This window comes from Lacerta agilis, chromosome 3 (genome assembly GCF_009819535.1).
Source record: "Lacerta agilis isolate rLacAgi1 chromosome 3, rLacAgi1.pri, whole genome shotgun sequence".
Classification (NCBI taxonomy): domain Eukaryota; kingdom Metazoa; phylum Chordata; class Lepidosauria; order Squamata; family Lacertidae; genus Lacerta; species Lacerta agilis.
The window spans coordinates 87,193,613-87,211,249 of record NC_046314.1 but is presented as its reverse complement, the minus strand read 5'-3'; the positions used below and the strand labels follow the sequence as shown (position 1 = coordinate 87,211,249).

Below are 17,637 nucleotides of genomic sequence, written 5' to 3'. Positions count from 1 at the left end.
TGCAGACAATTGGACCATGTATGCATCTAAATGTCTTCGAAGCTTTAAAGCCATATTTCAACATCAGCTTGTGTATACAGTATGAAAATGAAAAGAGCGACAAGTTATCAGTCAAACCTGTGAAGGAGACAGCAAAATCAATGTGTGCAAGAAAAATGCATTAAGGAGTTGGTTCCCAAATTTCCTGATGTGTTTTGAACCTTCCTCAGAGAAAATGACACATCTAAATTAAAAGGAAAAAGAACAAGATTCTGATTAAATTCAATCTCCTACAGGTTACATCAGAGGAAGAGAACTTTCTAAAAAAAACCAACAACACATTCCTCTCTGGAGTTTCCTGGCCATAAAGGAACTGCTGCTCTCCAGGGTTTCATTCAAAGTGGGTTGGGAAAAGTCTGCAAGAAAATGTGCATAAAATGTGTACAACCAGAGCTCACCGTGAACTCACCGTGAACACCTCCCTCATTCTCTTAAAATGGCAATGGAGCCCACCTGAGAGGTGAAGGAACTGAGTTCCAGCGAGTTCTGGATGGAAAAAAGCACCGTGTATAACATGCAAAAAAGCGTCATTGGGGAAAGTCATTAGTAAAAACATGTATATTCGTCAAAACTGCATCCAAAGTGTATATTGGAAAAATCTGCAGTAAAACGCTATCAAATTTTCTTTAATATAATATTCAAGAGAATTTGATGCTGTTATTTTAAAAAATGCAAAATTCTGCAGAAATGTGGAGAACTGAATTTAAGACTGGAAAAATGAGAAACCAAGAGAAACTGAAATGGACCGATTCATTCATATCTGTGCTCACTTTCCATAGGAGCAATGAGTGAGCTCTTCCTCAATCTGCAATGGTATATTTTTATAGAAGGGAAGAGCACGTGCTCCCTTTTAGCACATTATGGTGAAAAGTGGAAGCATTTGTCCACATGTACATTGGCTTTGATCCTAAGTTAGCCACCCGGGAAAAGATATTTGCAGACAGGGTGAAAATGTTTAAGATTTTTCATTTGAGCAAAGCAAGTTCAGGCCATGCATAGGAGCTGCCACATTCCTACTGAAGGTTGCAGATCTAAATGCACCTACTAGAAACCAAGGCTGCAATTCTAATTCCATTTACATGGGAGCCAGTTCAATTGCATTCAACTGGAGTTATAGGGGAGCAGACATACAGAGTAACATGAGTACAAGGAAGGAGGTGTCAAGTGAAGTTCATCAAACGGTATAAAGAAATGAACGTAATTAGCAGCTATTAATCAGCATTCTATTAAGTAACAGAAATGTGTGTTATTCTCTTTTAAAGGAGATCCTCTCATACCAGAGCCCGCTTTTGATTGTGGATTCTGTGAGCAGATTTGATATTCTTCAAGGGCCTATAGGTAAGATCCAAATTCTATGTTGGTACTTGGGAGTTTGCAGGCCTACTTATTTTATTGCAATGCTATAGAAAGCATTAATTGTTTTCTGCATTATATTTAATTGTTCTTGAACAAGTACTTCTTACTATAGCCCTGTTCCGGTGACATGGAATGTACACTGAACAAGCTAGAGGGTTCAGAGTTGCCCTTCCAGTCTTTGCATGCCAATCAGAAGTGTGTCTGCCCAGCCACTGGTTGAGGTGGGTTTTCAAGACACTTTCAAATGGAGATGGGGTGAAGTGTACCTGGGCCTCTATGAGGAAAGACACAATGACAACAGCAATAGACTTTATTTAGACAATGGATAACAGAACAAAACCATCAAACAAGGGCAAATGCTTATATGTATTTCTGAAAGCCTGGGCCACTTCCACTCTCAATGTGATTGACTGTCTAAGCCCCCAAGCTGCGAGTCGTAGCCTAGAGTTTAAGAGCCAATGCCAGTAGCCCAAACCCTGACAATGCTACGTGATTGGATATCATGTATCAAATCAAAACACAGGGCTCAGGATCTTAGTCCAGATTCAAGCTCAGGAGAGCATAGACCACTGCATACATAACATAGGCCATGTCAACGGGAGGAGTATCTGCACATTGCACCACAGGTGGTCAGAGGATGAGGCCTAAGGGACTACATAAGCCCATGCTGCCCCCATTCGGGCATCTTTGTATTTTGGGGATAGCTACCTACTACTATCTTCAGTCTTAGTGTAGGTTTGCTGGTCACCTGAGGACCAAATAGGATTCCCCCCCTCCCCAATTAAGCAAACCGGCTATTGCTTGTGGATTTCCTCCCTCTTCTCTGCATTAATCAAGGAGTAAACTTGGTTGGCAGCTTGTGCTGGGGGTCCTGTGGCTAACTATGCTTTAGGTTGATCTCAGATAGAAGAATTGTACGGGGGAAGCCGTCAGTAGTCCAGGGTGGGTTTCCTCTGGGTCACCTACCCTGAGCTGTGGGATGTGAGAGTGGTGAGTAGCTCAAGGAGGACATGGTCTTGCTGCGGGCGATGTGCAGGCAGAGCAGCTGAGAAATAGACAGATTGGGAATCGCAGTCTGATGGCAATCCAATACTCAAATCCAGGGGCGGCATGAGAAGCAAGATCAAAGACAGTACAAAGTCAAAACACAGGGATTTCCAGTAGCTAGATGCACAAGTCAGGAAGCTGATTCAAAAACATTATCCCTGTATTTTGTGCCTGGCACTGAAGGCCACAGCATAACTACAGTCCATCTGTGTTGGCTGAGGACTTAGTCTGTTCATGAAAAGTTGCTAGCTCAGGAGCATCTCTTTACTCCTGAGGTATCCTTGTTCCTCAGGTTGGTACTCTGGGGCCTGGTGGCCAACTGAGACTTAGCTGCCCCTAGGACTTGGTGACCACTCAGCTTCCACCTCCAATTCTGTGAAGGGGATATCTGTGTCTTGAGATAGCCTATGTCTACCTTATCTGTGGGGAGAACCATTTCTCTTATTTTTTTCATGGAAATGAGAAATTCTCCAACAGTTCCTCCCGGGGTGGTGCTCACTATGAGAAGTGGTCAAAGCATAACTCCCCCCCTTTCCGTTTTCGTTTGTTTGTTTGTTTGTTTGTTGTCTGTGAGGTTGTTTTGCATCCTGCGCATGACCCAGTCCTTGTATAGCTCTGGGGCATTGTGGGAGAAAAATGGCAGCCAACACCACCACGAAAACAATGGTAGAGACTATTCAGAGAAAATACTGCAAAGTGACCATTTTCCAGAGACAGGGATGAGAAAAAGAAAAATATCTGAAATGGTCTCGGAGAAATAAAAAGCCTGCTGAGAAATTTCAGCTCCGCTCTAATTATAACAGGCTTGTGAAGAGCAGAGGTTGAGAGGAGAGAAGTAAGTTGGGATGAGGGAACAGATAAAGTTAATGCAGTTGCCTTAAGAGGAAACAGGTGAGCCTGTGCCCTGCAAAGTGATGCTGACTGAGTCAGTGCAGAGACCGAAAGTAAGGGGTCATTAGGTCACCGTGATGGAAGAGAAAATTATTGCAACAGATGGAGGAGAGAAACTAGAGAGCGGGAAATGGAGAAAGTCTACATGAGATATGACCTGGATATGCAAAAGGTTTTTAGCAGCCGGTTCCGAAAAGAAAAGGCAAATTTTGTACAGGCTGCAAATGAAGGAGTGAGTGGAAGGATTTAACAGCAGCCTGGAGGTGGGAAGAAAATGAAAAAGAGTAGCCAAAGATGGCCCCATGGTTGTGCTCGGTGAAGGTAGGGGGGATAATAGGATTTTTCAACAGTGACAGAAAAGTGTGGCAGAGAGGGAATGTCTGGATAAGAAGACAGAGAGTTCACTTTGACACATTGCTGGGGTGCTCAGACAGAAATGTCAGTGAGGGAGCTAGTGATTAAAAAGGATTGTCCAGAAGGGAATGAAAAATAAACCTGTGAATCATCAGGTGGTGATCTGCAGCCTGTCTGTGCTAGTTCCCTTACTGTACATGTCTGGCCCTTTTGTGCATAGGAAGAGATGGGGATGTGCTTCTTTCCCCATCACTGTATGTTTAATCAGTTTTAAACCCTATTTAAACATGCAGGATGCAGGATGCAAACCTGGGTGGTTTGAAATCAAGCCACGCAGGGAAAGACACAAGCAGGGGTATAGGAAGGGGGTGCAGGGGTGCGGTCTGCCCCGGGTGTCATCCTTGAGGGGCTGATCAAATGGCACACATCTCTCCTGGGAGTGAAGTGGTGACCCGGGGCCCCGTGCTGCCCAAAACGGCAGTGTGGGGCTTGCGTCTGCCAGGTGGACTCCACAGGCAGCTCGGTGTGGCATCCCCCTGGGTGGATCACCACGCCGCCCCCGTGCGTGGATCACCCCACCCCCACCACTCCGGGTGCCAGAGCAGTTAGCTATGCCCCTGGACACAGGAGTTTTTAGGCACTGCCAGTTGGTTGATCAAACCCTTCTTTTTGGCAAGGAACCGTGTCCTTACTTGCCCCATGGTGGACTTCATGTATGACAACAGGCATAGGGCAGGAGGACATGGCTTGGGGGAAACAGCCTCATGGACTAAATTAGGATATCTTCTGGGCCTAATTAGAACTGAATAGAACTCCTGTGAATAACATTTGAGGGAAATGTCTCTCAGTTAACAAATATAGACAACCATTGCAAGTTGTACAATTTATGTTCTGAACCAAGTAATTATGAACTTTGGAAAAATCAATGCCTGCTAGGAGAGGGTGTAGTAGATTGATTGTGGAATTAATTACAACCTCTGTCTTATCTTTTCCAAGGTGATTGTTGGGTTCTAGCAGCTCTTGGTTCTTTGACCTTACAACCACGGTTCCTGGAAAACGTAATTCCAAGAGACCAAGGATTCCGACACGATTATGCAGGGATTTTTCATTTCCGGGTATGTAAAACAGTATGTTGGCATTGTGTCATTTTGTATTATGTTTTCAGATAAAACTCCAGAACCTAGAGCTGCTCGTGGTTAAAAGTAGTGTTTTATTTCATCCTTGCCACAGTCAGTAATCAAAATGTAGGCGCAAGAGCTAAAACATAACATATAGAGAGAATACGGAATGTCTTAATTAAATTATGTAAAAGTTAAATATACATAAAATAATTAATTAACAGTTCCCTCTAGGGAAATGAAAATGCTAAGAATTTTAAGTCATTTGGCCCTCTTTACAGTCAACACAGCTATGGACTAGATGCATTTGCCACAAATCTTTCTAGCTACTGTAAGTAATAGTGTCACTCTGGATAGGGCAGAGCTGTTGATGCTTGATTCATCTGGATAACCTATTGTATACATTTTGCCTTAATATGTGGCTTTGCAATCGTGCCATACTAAAAAAAATGTTGTTTTTTACCACTCCCACTATCCATCAATTAACGCGAGAGATAAATGCAGTAGAAAATTATCAGAGAAAGAGCAACAACAAATTGCTGCAGAATTTTAATTCCTTGCTTTCAAGATGGCTGAGCCTTTTAGTGAATGCCCTTTTCTTTCATTCAACAAGACCTCTCCAGTGGTCAGCGTTCAACAGCCATCCCAGATGGACCTCATGTAATCTTCTGGTGGGCTTTCCAGTAAGCACAGGAAAACAGGGAGTCTGCCTGCCTTGTGCCTGACAGCTGTTAATTATTCCTGCATTTCTTTAACATGAAATCTTGTAACTTTTATTACAATCAGTGTGGAAAGGAGTTCCTTCAAAAACAAAATTAGTGAGTGCAGCGATCTCAGGCAATTGGTATCTGGCACCCTGTGCTAGGTAAATCAAGACGTCATGATGTACCAGTAATGGTGGTGGTCTTTTCAGATCAGGAAGACTGAGCAGCCAGGGAGGCTGCAGAGCAGTTGGGAAATGTTTGATGCAGGTGTGGGAACTTTTAGCCCTCCAGATGTTGCTGAACTACAGCTCCCATCAGCCACAGGCAGCATGACCAATAGCCAGGGATGGTGTGAGTTGTAATTCAGCAACCTTTGGAGGGCCAAAGTTCCTCACACCTGGTTTAATGTAAATTAAAAGGCACACACATGCACCATCTTTGATTACCTCACAATGATAAGGTGCATTCCACCTTGAACTCACCAAAATAATTATTAAATTCTAAAACACCCTGTGAATGAAGCAGAACCACAACAACTTTTTTGTTTGTGCCCTGCCCATCTGACTGGGTTGCCCCAGTCACTCTGGGTGGCTTCCAAGATATAGTAGCCTCTCTTGGGTGGAAATAAAAACTTTTGAGAAACCAGAGATTTCAGCACAACACGACTTTGAATTACTCTCTCCAATAAAGGTTTAAAATAGACTCTGGAATTACTTCATGAAAAGCTTGTACGCGTTATTTAAGAGCATTCCAGTCTTCTTATTAAGAAGTAGAATTTATTATGGTATTTGAAAATATTTCCCACTACCCTCTTATCAGGAACTTGGTACACCTGCATCTACTTTTCTTCTGACAAGAAGATCAAGCTAAACCAAACAAAGACCAACCCAAACACTCATACCCCTGAATCAAATATCTTTGTCCATAATGTTCTTAAATTATCTCTTCAAAGTCGCTGCTAGCGCAGCACAGCTTGATAATTAGTTTTTATGCAACTTGGTAAAGAATGCACCATTTCCTCCCACAAAGAGATAAAAAAGCCTATTTTCTATTTCAGTCTTGGTGCCTGCCATTTCTATATTACTGTACTTCAAAGGACTTTGAGAAATTGGAAAGCACTGATTTAACATCCCCATCCACAGAGATTAGTCATAAAGCACCTGGTGTATTTTCATGCGTATGTTTGGCGGGTGGCAGTGAGGTGCAGACCGGGTCGCATTGCTCACCTGGCTACCCAACCCCAAGTGTAGATGCCAGTTACTGAGAGGGAAAGAGGTAAGGTGCAGGGAACTCAATGTGGTGGAGACATGGCGGCAAAGTCAATGAAATGCCCCTGCTGTGCCAGCCCTTCTCACCTGGGGATTGGGGGGGGGGAGATCTGGCCCACCAGACCAAAGAATTCCCCACCCCTGCCTTAGGGGCAAAGCCATTGCTTAGCTTGGTTTCATTGTTCTTGCTTGTAGTTAATTATGCCCGGCCAGGAGCTGAAAGAAGCCTAGCCTATCAAATTCTCAACCCCTCTTCCTCTGGGGTTTTGTGGAATTGTAGTAATTTTATTGGTTCACCCTTTTTTTTCTAGGTCACATGGCGTGCTTTTGAAAAACAACAAAGAATGGTAGTGACAAGTTTTGCAATTAACAAATTAAACAAAATTGTGTAGCTCAAGGGATCCTAACAGCTCCACAGCATGGTTTTCCTTTCCTTTGTGCTAAGCAGGAGAGCTTGAATTAATCACCAAATAAAAGGGGGATTTCTGTTTTATTGTGAACTTTACTCTTGATCCTTGGAAATCTTCCAGTATCCAGATAAAATGGCTGCAATCTCTTGAAAGACACCTTCTTGTTTGCACTTTAGCCCCACTGCTTTCTGCGATGTTTGAACAAAGGTGCATTGCAGTTTCAACCTTAAGCCTTCATAGTCAATAGGCCAGCAGCCTTGTGCTACTAGCTATTTGGCATGAGCTTTTGACTGAGGAAAGAAGAAAAAAAAAGCCCTCCTACATCAAAGAGCTTGGAAAGATGGTACTCCAAGTGTCTCCATGCATTTGTTCTCTGCCAATCAGCAGCAATGATTAAAGGTAAAACAAATTGGATTGTTTTTCCTGGCTTGAAGCCGTGCTTTCACTTTGATGGTTCAGATAAATGCAAGTTGCATCCAAAACCTTTCTCGCTCTTGTTATGCAAAATTTAAACTTGGCTACCTTGATCACCTTTTTAAGCTAAAAAATAATTTGGGAGGTATAGAAGGTTGGAGAGACATCAAATGCTGCCTTTTGTTTCAAACTTCAAACCACCCATTTTTGGTAGATGATTCTTGAGCGTATTAAATCAAAATAGCATACAGGCAAGAATAGAATTCTTACTATTCAATAGGGTTTCCCACTCTACATTTAAATCAGATACCCTAGGTTGGTGACGGCAGTATGTGAGGCTTGGGCAGTGGGCACCCCTTAGATCAGGGGCCCTTGACCAGTGGCACCAGCCATAACTATATTCTTACAAGCCACCCCAATCACCAATGGTGTGAGATTCCAGGGGTTCCAGGCATGTGCCTAGAACACAGCTGTCAACCTTCCCCTTTTTTGCAGGAAATTCCCCTATCAGTACTATATTATAGACTATAGTACCGATAGGGGAATTTCCCGCAAAAAAAGGGAAGGTTGCCAGCTATGGCCTAGAATCCGGCTTCCTTTGAATGAGGAACACAACCGAAACTGTGGTGCCTTTATGATATATGGTTTATTTACACGTATATACAACCTCAGCCTAAAATGGAGGGGCTCACAGCATAAATGCCCCCAAAAGTTCTTGCTTCTCCCATAGTCACAGCCTTGAATTCAAGCTGAAATCTCTCTCACACACACTCTGGCTATTGTATTTTTCACTACCCACCCAGTGAGGAAGGGAGCCTGCCCATTTGAGCTCCGGCATGGAGCAACTTCCTTTGTTATACTAAAGACCATACTTAGGTGGCAACTATTGCCCTTAACTCACCAAGAAGCTTGCCTGGCTGCTTCAACAATGGAATCTCCATTAGATTGTAACCCTTGCTGGCTCCAAGACCCCAGGGATTCAAAGGGAGTCAGGTATCTGTCGGAATACACTGCGTGGATCCGTTAAAAGATCCGCGGTTAATTGTTTATTTTAATGGTTATTGAGAACTACTTTTTGTATCCTTACGCGTGAAAGCAAAAGTGAAAGTAAGAATGAACAGTCGGTTTGCCAATAAGATTAATCCGCCTTTAATTTGTAGTCCCGGTAATGTTTCAAAGTTATCAATGAGCGTTAACCCTGCTTCCCGCCTTTTTGGAGGGCAGCAACAGTGGTTTTATTGGTTGGGGTGTCAATCGTGATGTCACATCTGTTCCCAAATAAAAGGCTGAGGCTCCCCGCTTAGGCACGTTCATTCCGTTCATTTGCGTTCTTCTTTAGTTCTTTCAGTTAGGTCAAGTTTAGTTTAAGGGTTTTGGGAGCGGGCTGGATGGGTTGGATGGGTTTTTCTTTTAGTTAGGTTTAGTTCGCGGAAGATATTCGGTTTAGCTTTAGTTAGGCTTTTAGGTTTAGCCTAGGGCTAGATTTGCGGAAGATATTTCGGTTTAGTATTATTTAGTTTAGTATCGCGGAAGATTGGGCGCGCAGGGACTGAGAGCTTAGGGAAACTTAGCTTAGGGCAAGAAACGAGCCTACGCGGGTTTTGCCAAAGCCACTAAAAGATATACTCGGTGTCTGTCGTTCTTTGGGGAAAAAGGAAAAAGGTTTAAAGATTTTTTTTAAAACTTTAACCAAAACTTAGATAACGTCCTTAGTTTGGTTTTCCTGGTTCAGATTCAGGGCATCCATTGGTTTTCGAGGCATCCATCAGTTTTCGAGGCATTATTTTAGTTAGAAGGCATTCAAGAACTCACACACCTTCGGAGTCATTTTCCGTCTTACTCAGCTTCCTTCAGATTGTGAGACTTGGCCGGCGCCCGTGCTCATAAGCACGTGGAACGCTGGCCGCTTTTCCCCGCTACTGGTACCTCATGCGTGGGCAGCTTAAGCTTACGCACGAGGAGCTCCAGCACCGAACCCCGGCAGGTATCATACCAACTAACCTGCCCCACCCCCCAAACTTACAACAATATATTATAATTCCATAGGGAGCTTCCTTCTGCTGAGTCAAATCTTTGAACTATGTAGCTTGATGTTTTTCACATTGTCTAGAAGCTCTCCATGGTTTCAGATGGGTCTTATCCAGATCTCTGGGCTGCAGGTGGCGCTGTGGTATAAACCACTGAGCTTCTTGGGCTTGCCGATCGGAAGGTCAGCAGTTCAAATTCCCATGGTGGAGTGAGCTACCATTTCTCTGTCCCAGCTCCTGCCAACATAGCAGCTTGAAAGCACACCAGTGCAAGCAGATAAATAGGCAGGAAGGTAAACGGTGTTCCATTGTGCCAGAGGTGGTTTAGTCATGCTGGCCACATCACCCAGAAAGCTGTCTGTGGACAAACAACTGCTCCCTTGACCTGAAAGGGAGATGAGCGCCGCAACCCTATAGTTGCCTTTGACTGGACCTAATCATCCAGGGCTCCTTTACCTTTACCTATCCAGATCTACCTGGAGACACAGGACTCTGAAACCGGGACCGTTTGCCTTCATGTACTACCTATGTGCACTACCACTGAGCTATGGCCACTTTCTCCAAAATTACATTTTAACAGGGAGTAGAGGAAAGGGGAAAAGAAGATAATGCTACAAAACACTGATTATAAGGAGTGGAAATTATTACTTAGCATCAACATTAATCACAGATGTGGATTCAAAACCAAAGCAACTCCAATGATCTACCCTGGGAAGCTTACAATCCCGTTTTCGTTTGTACTTCGGAAACAGCCCAGTACTAGAGCCATGATTTTAATATGGCTTGGATATTGTGGCAAATATTCACAAAACTGCATTTTATTCAGATGATCTCCGCTTAGGAACATGCTGTTAAGCAAAGAAGGAATGAAGCATCTGACAGGATTTCCCCAGTATTCCTCATTTCCCTTTCATGCTGAAACATGGCCATGTTCTGTTCACCCTTGTTCCTTTCCTAGGGCCCAGCCTTGGAAGTTATAGCCACAACTGTGACAAATTTATCCCAGACACATCAATTTATATCTTGATACTGCAACTATGGAGATTTTGTCCCATGCTGTTAGCAAAGGCATGACACACTACATTAACCTGCTAATGATTGCAAAAATGGATCTTTTGGTTTGTCCCCAGCGAACTCTATCTTTGCTTTCTTTCTTGAAACACTTCAGCAAATTCATTCACATGAATTTGCTAGAAGAGCACCTGTACCATCCAGCTGCTTAAGTGGCAAGCAGACTCCGTTCCGTCCATTCAACACATAGAGGATAGCTTCCTACAGCAAACTTATTTTACAGTAGATATCAATATTTGATGGGCTTTTCTTCTTCTTTTTCTTATTTAAAAAACCTGTACAGGAATATTGTTTAACCCCCGCCCCGAATAATTTCAAAAAAGCAAAGGAAATTGGAAAGCAAATTATATGTAACCAGTAGTTAATTGCAATGGAAGATCAACAGAGAACTGGGTGACAATTGACCTTATGATGGAGGTGCTAGTCCATAGGATCAGGAGAATACCAGGTTGACTACCTCTGAGGTAGACAATATTGAGTGGGAAGGACTAATGGTCCTTCCTACTCAGTGGTTTACTATGTACTCATTGGATTGGCCTGTAGAGTTCTCAGTCAGAAAGCTTTCCTGTGCCTGGGAAAGTGCTAGCTGTGGACACCCCACACATGCTATAAGGGTAGCTTAACTGTACAGCACTTTCTCTTTTCTAAGACAATAAAATTAAATAATAAATTTATTTCTTATACCCTGCCCATCTGACGGGCTGTCCCAGCCACTCTGGGTGGCTTCCAACAAAAATACAAATCAATCAAACAAAACCAAACATTAAACATATGGGGAACCTTTGGCCCTCCAGATGTTGCTGAACTACAACTCCCATCAGCCTCAGCAAGCATAGTGAATGGCCAGGGGTGATGAGAGTTGTAGTCCAGCAACATCTGGAGGACCAAAGGTTCCCCACACCTGGCCTAGAAGGAATCCATCTTCTTAATAAAAGAAGCTTATCCTCCTTCTTCTTTTGTTTTTTGTTTTGTTTTGTTTTGTTTCCCAAGTTCTGGTACCTTGGAGACTGGCTGGATGTGGTGATAGATGACCGACTGCCTTTTATCAATGGAGAATACTTATCCGTTCATCCCCGGAGCAGAAATGAATTCTGGCCGCCACTGCTTGAAAAAGCCTATGCCAAGTAAATACACATAGAATCTTTCTCTCTTTCATGCTCTGTTTAATGATTGTGACCTCCCAGCGATGGATGCTTTAGGTAAAATGAACCTGTGCCAATGTGCCATGCTTGAGGAGGATCACAGATAACTATTCTGTGGTTCATATAAGTAACAAACAATCGCAAAGTGGCAGAAGCTGTAGTCAAAAGTTAGCTGCACATGTTGTTGGTGTAGTCTAGTGGTTTACAAATATATTGAGTTCAATGGGGCTTAATCTCAGGTTATGTGAGCGTAGGACTATAGCCGTAGTTACTGGAATGGGGATGGAAAACCTTGCTTCTGGTTATATTACCACCTAATCGCTTTCTTGAAATCTATGCCTGTATTCCTTCTCCATCTCCTATCTTTGCCAACTCTGGTGCTCTCCAGAGGTTTTGGTCTACAGCTCCCATTAGCCCATCCCTGCAAAACAAGAAGGCAGGGAGTGTGGCAGCTGCACAGAAGGTCAGGTAATGAGCTGATCTTAAAATGCTGATTGTGAGAGACCGAAACATTCTTTAGAAAGAGTTGACTCAGTTACCACTTTGCTGAGCAGCATTTTCATTCCAGGTCGCTATTTCATTAAGATGGCAAGAGATGCTGTTTATGAGATTTTCAGCAACAGAGTTTTCCCCTGTGTATACTGTAAATTCCTTTCTTGTCAGTCTAGGTGGAGGACATTATTTTAAAATACAATTAGCCATGGATTTCATATTCCGAGTCTCTGTGTTACTCAGATAGTGTGCTTACTGTGAGTTTTAATGCTATGTACTCCTGTTATCTACAGTCGCTTCTGATTTGTCTTTTTCCTTTCCTTTCTTTTTCCTTGCTTTTGTTCTTTTGTTCTTTTTTTGTGTGTGTTCGCAATCAAAAGCCCAAGATAAGGCAACAAGGCTTGAAAGATGCCTTCTGGTCGCCAGACTTGTTACTATCTGATGAACGTTCAATGACCTGAACAACAACAACAAAAAGGAATCCGAGATCAGTGCTCATGTTGTACATATATCTGCCGTGCTTAATTCCAAACATTGCTTGTATGCTTTCTCATCTCTATCAGATCTCCTTGCAACAGTGGCAAATTGTTTTCGAAGTTGTTGTTGTTGTTCAGTCGTTCAGTCGTGTCCGACTCTTCGTGACCCCATGGACCAGAGCACGCCAGGCACGCCTATCCTTCACTGCCTCTCGCAGTTTGGCCAAACTCATGTTAGTAGCTTTGAGAACACTGTCCAACCATCTCATCCTCTGTCGTCCCCTTCTCCTTGTGCCCTCCATCTTTCCCAACATCAGGGTCTTTTCCAGGGAGTCTTCTCTTCTCATGAGGTGGCCAAAGTACTGGAGCCTCAACTTCAGGATCAATTCTTCAGCGATCAGCCTTCTTTATGGTCCAGCTCTCACTTCCGTACATTACTACTGGGAAAACCATAGCTTCAACTATACGGACCTTTGTCGGCAAGGTGATGTCTTTGCTTTTTAAGATGCTATCTAGGTTTGTCATTGCTTTTCTCCCAAGAAGCAGGCGTCTTCTAATTTCATGACTGCTGTCACCATCTATCATGGAACCCAAGAAAGTGAAATCTCTCACTGCCTCCATTTCTTCCCCTTCTATTTGCCAGGAGGTGATGGGACCAGTGGCCATGATCTTAGTTTTTTTGATGTTGAGCTTCAGACCATATTTTGCGCTCTCCTCTTTCACCCTCATTAAAAGGTTCTTTAATTCCTCCTCACTTTCTGCCATCAAGGTTTTCGAAGTTAGAAGATTGCAAATATGCCACCAGGGTGGTTGCTTCAGAATGTGGCCTGCAATGGGGAGTTTGTGTGCAAAATTTCAGCATGGTACAAAGCCTGCCTGGGGATGAATTCAAGATTAAACTGCAAAACAAAACACAAAACAATCACAAAACACAGTGTATCTTAGGACCATTTTTATGATGCTTTCTTTATCTTTCTTCATGCTTCATGAAGTATTATATAACCATAGTATAGTATTATATAGTATTATATAACCATAGGACCAGTTACCCATTTTTCAGAATTGTTATTTTAAAACAGTTAGAAATAAAGAGATCAGGTTTTTTTTTATAAAATAAAAAATAAAAAAAATTCCTTCCAGTAGCACCTTAGAGACCAAGTAAGTTTGTTCTTGGTATGAGCTTTCGTGTGCATGCACACTTCTTCTGTGTCACTTTCCTATGTGTTCATTCATAAATCCATTCCGTCCCAGTTTCTACATTTATCTGCTTTTTTAAAATTCTCATTTAAATGCATGTTTTAACGTACTTTCTCACAAAATATGCATCTGTAAATTTATTTTCTCTTATACATATTTTAGCTCAAAATATGCGTTTTGATGCTAAATCACTGCAAAATTCAGTTACTCGGTAAGTTTGAGATCTGAAGGATACTTATGTTCTGATTCGTACATTTGTCTATGAGGTATGGATCAGGCCAACTAGTATCCTAATTCACAAAGAAATGATAATTTTGTTTAGTTTGCATTTTTATTAAGAGAACCAACCAAATTCGCAAATCTAGACAAAATCACAGATTAGAATACAAATTTCCTTTGAATTCCACTCAGTCTTGCAGTTCTTGGCTCAAAAAAGAAACAATACAATTTCTAATGGATTTAATCTCAAACTGTTTCAATATCATTTAAATATGGATTTTCATGCATGTTTAAATGCTATAATCACAAACTAATATGGAATGTGAATGGTAGGGATTTATAAATGTAAAAGCAAGTGTCAAATTTAAGTATTGGTTCTAAATTTGAGATTTCCATGGGAGCCAGCTCATGGGGCCAATATTGCCTCTGTACAGCATAGTTTGAGCCATTCTTAATTGCTCACATACCCATGATCCCATTGAGAATGTAATATATGTCCTGGTGTGGCCACAGATATACAGACTCATAGAATTCTACTCAATATTGGTCCAGAGCAGAACTCAGATGTATAGTTAGCAGAGTAAAAACTTAAACACATTGCAGGATTCCCAAAAAAATAGACCACAGGCGATTATATTTCATACAGCAGAGCTTTACTGCTACTGAAGGCAAATGAGCACAATGGTCAGAAATCCAATACATTCAGGATTGGCACTGTCCTTAAGAAATCCAGTTGCAGCAGACTTAACTTAAACTTACAATAACTTATAATAAGACTAAACCTTAACACTATATACAGAACACCACACCAGAAGGAAAAGAGATAGAAAGAGAAGTGAAGCCCAGGCTCCTTCTGGACTTATTTTGATATTCAGCATGACCTTGACAGAAGAGATAAAAAGAACCAGTTCAAGCCAGCTGTATTCAGCTTCTCTGAAGGTAAAACCCAAACATCATGAGCCTTCTGCTTGTTTCTTTCACACAGAGAAGCTTCCAGAACCCTCTGAATATAGCAGAATAGGAAAGATCTCTACACATCAGATCAATACTTTATGTACTAAGAAATGCAAACTGACACAGCCATGGTGATCTGGTAGCTGAAGAGTTTCTGCAGCTGTGGAAAGTGGTGCTGTGTGAGAGAATCCTTCTCCCATTCTCCCCCTTCTTCCTTTCCACCAGCTGCAGGCAACCTGCTCCCTTTGGCAGCTTCATATTCCCTTTGCCAACCAGATTTTCTAATACGCCTGCATTAAATTGGCAATTTAATGATAAATATTGCTTTGAACCAGAAATCTTTGTCATTCCTGTTTTCCTATTTAAAAAAATTGAAAATGTCAAAATTGTCCTTTTCCCATTTGCAATTTTTAGATTACAACTCATTTCCTGACGGGGAATATATTTTTTTCTAGCAGGTTTCAAACAGCCTCACTCACTAACCTTGCTGATGTACTCATTCACATGCTACAAAAAAATGGTTGGGGGGAGGGAGCCATCGCCGTATACTCCCTTCCCTCATGCCTTTGTGCCTTTAAATCACATGCTGTGAAATGTCTCTGTAAAAAATGTATCTTCCCCCTGCCTCATCTTCTCTATCCATCAAACCTAATCTTTCTTTTATGACCTTACAAATAAATAAAATGAAATAACCTTCTTTCCTTCCCAGCTGTCCAGCCCTGGCACCAGCACCCACCATGATTGAAAAGAATGGGTCCCGGTGTGTGTGTGTGTGTGTGTGTGTGTGTGTGTGTGTGTGTGTGTAGTACTGCCAATTTTCTTTTCATTTAAAAACTAAAAAAAAAAACACCCAAAAAACTAGTGCAGTGAACCTGAGACTGCAACCACAGATCCTCCAAGTTTCCTTATCTTCCAGGGACGTCCCTGAAGCTGTCCCAGTTTCTGCTTTGATCCTGGAATGTCCCGCTTTTCCTTAGGTCATCCCCATTTTCATTGGGGAAATGTTGGAGGGTATGGAGTTATCTGATCCCATAGCCGTTTGAAGGCAATCCTGTATATGGAAGGTCATTTTAATGTTTTATTATGTTTTTATATATGTTGGAAGCTGCCCAGAGTGGCTGGGGCAACCCAGTATGATGTGTGGGGTATAAATAGTAAAATTATCATTATGGAATGGGACATCCCTATTTTCATTGGAGAAATGTTGGAAGGTATTCAACCGCTCACCTCTTTTCCCCATCAGAATGCCTCTGGGCACCAATACAGGGGCATTCGGACCATAGTCTTGACCACTTCCTCACCTCACTGTGCACCCAATTTTTTTTTTTTTTTAAAAAAACTTTGGCAAGCTTAAAAGGGGGGGGGGCATGTTGGTCTTAGAGGACACCTTCCCCAGGGCCTTCTTAAACCTGGTAATGGCCCAACCTCAAAGTCTTCTCTCTTCTTCCAGATTGCACGGTTCCTATCGGAAGTTGCACATGGGCTACATTTCTGAGGCTTTAGTGGACTTCACAGGCGGGGTCCAGATATCTTTGGACCTTGCTCGCCCTTCCTCTTATCTGTATGAGGTAGTGAAAGCCGCTGCCAAGTCAGGTTGCCTCATGGGATGCGTCACTCCTCCAGTGGTAAGCTAGAAGTTTGTTTGTTTTTTCCCTAGGAACTGGAATGTAAAGAAGATGCAGCAATAATCGGCCTCTTTCACCTGTTCCCCTCAAAATTGCATGCAGAACCCCTGTGCTTTGCTGGTTTATGGCCAGACCTGTAATGCTTTTCCCTGAAGCAAAGTGTCATACAGCCATGCTAAGTAAACCTGGAAGCCAGATAGTGTGTGCCACTCAATTTTCACCCCCATTTCTATGGTTCTGGAGGAGGGCCGGGGAAACAGGCACACTGGCCTTCTCTGTTTGAATGCTCAGTGTCATGGGCTGCAACACTTCTTACAAAACATGGTGCTCTTATTATTATTACAATTTATTATTACAGTGGAACCTCGGGTTACAGACGCTTCAGGTTACAGACACTTCAGGTTACAGACTCTGCTAACCCAGAAATAGTACCTGGGGTTAAGAAGTTTACCTCAGGATGAGAACAGAAATCATGTGGCGGCAGCGGGAGGCCCCATTAGCTAAAGTGGTACCTCAGGTTAAGAACAGTTTCAGGTTAAGAACGGACCTCCAGAACGAATTAAGTTCTTAACCTGAAGTACCACTGTACAATATATATGGGTTACCCCCCCCCCAAGGTCCCAGGGCAAGTTACAGCAATTAAAACACAATACCAAAAAAGCTTAGAACAACTTTAAATTGAAGAAATAAGGTAGGTCCTAAAAATAAACATCTCTCAAGTGTCAAAAGAAGTGTGACTTCAGCATTTGCCGAAAGCTATATAATGAAAGTGTCCAGCGTACCACTCTGGGAGAGGAGTTCCACAACCTAGGAGTGCCACAGAGAATGCCCTT

General features: G+C 42.4%; 1 protein-coding gene across 1 annotated transcript in view; it reads left to right on the top strand.

Annotated features, from left to right (window-relative positions):
• LOC117044644 (calpain-13-like) overlaps positions 1 to 17,637 on the top strand; it is a 76,183-nt gene that overhangs the window by 19,912 nt on the left and 38,634 nt on the right. Inside the window, exons 3-6 of the mRNA XM_033145452.1 lie at positions 1,302 to 1,377; positions 4,684 to 4,802; positions 11,690 to 11,823; positions 16,630 to 16,804. Coding sequence (XP_033001343.1) covers positions 1,302 to 1,377; positions 4,684 to 4,802; positions 11,690 to 11,823; positions 16,630 to 16,804 — 504 coding nt within the window. The remainder of the gene's footprint in view (positions 1 to 1,301; positions 1,378 to 4,683; positions 4,803 to 11,689; positions 11,824 to 16,629; positions 16,805 to 17,637) is intronic.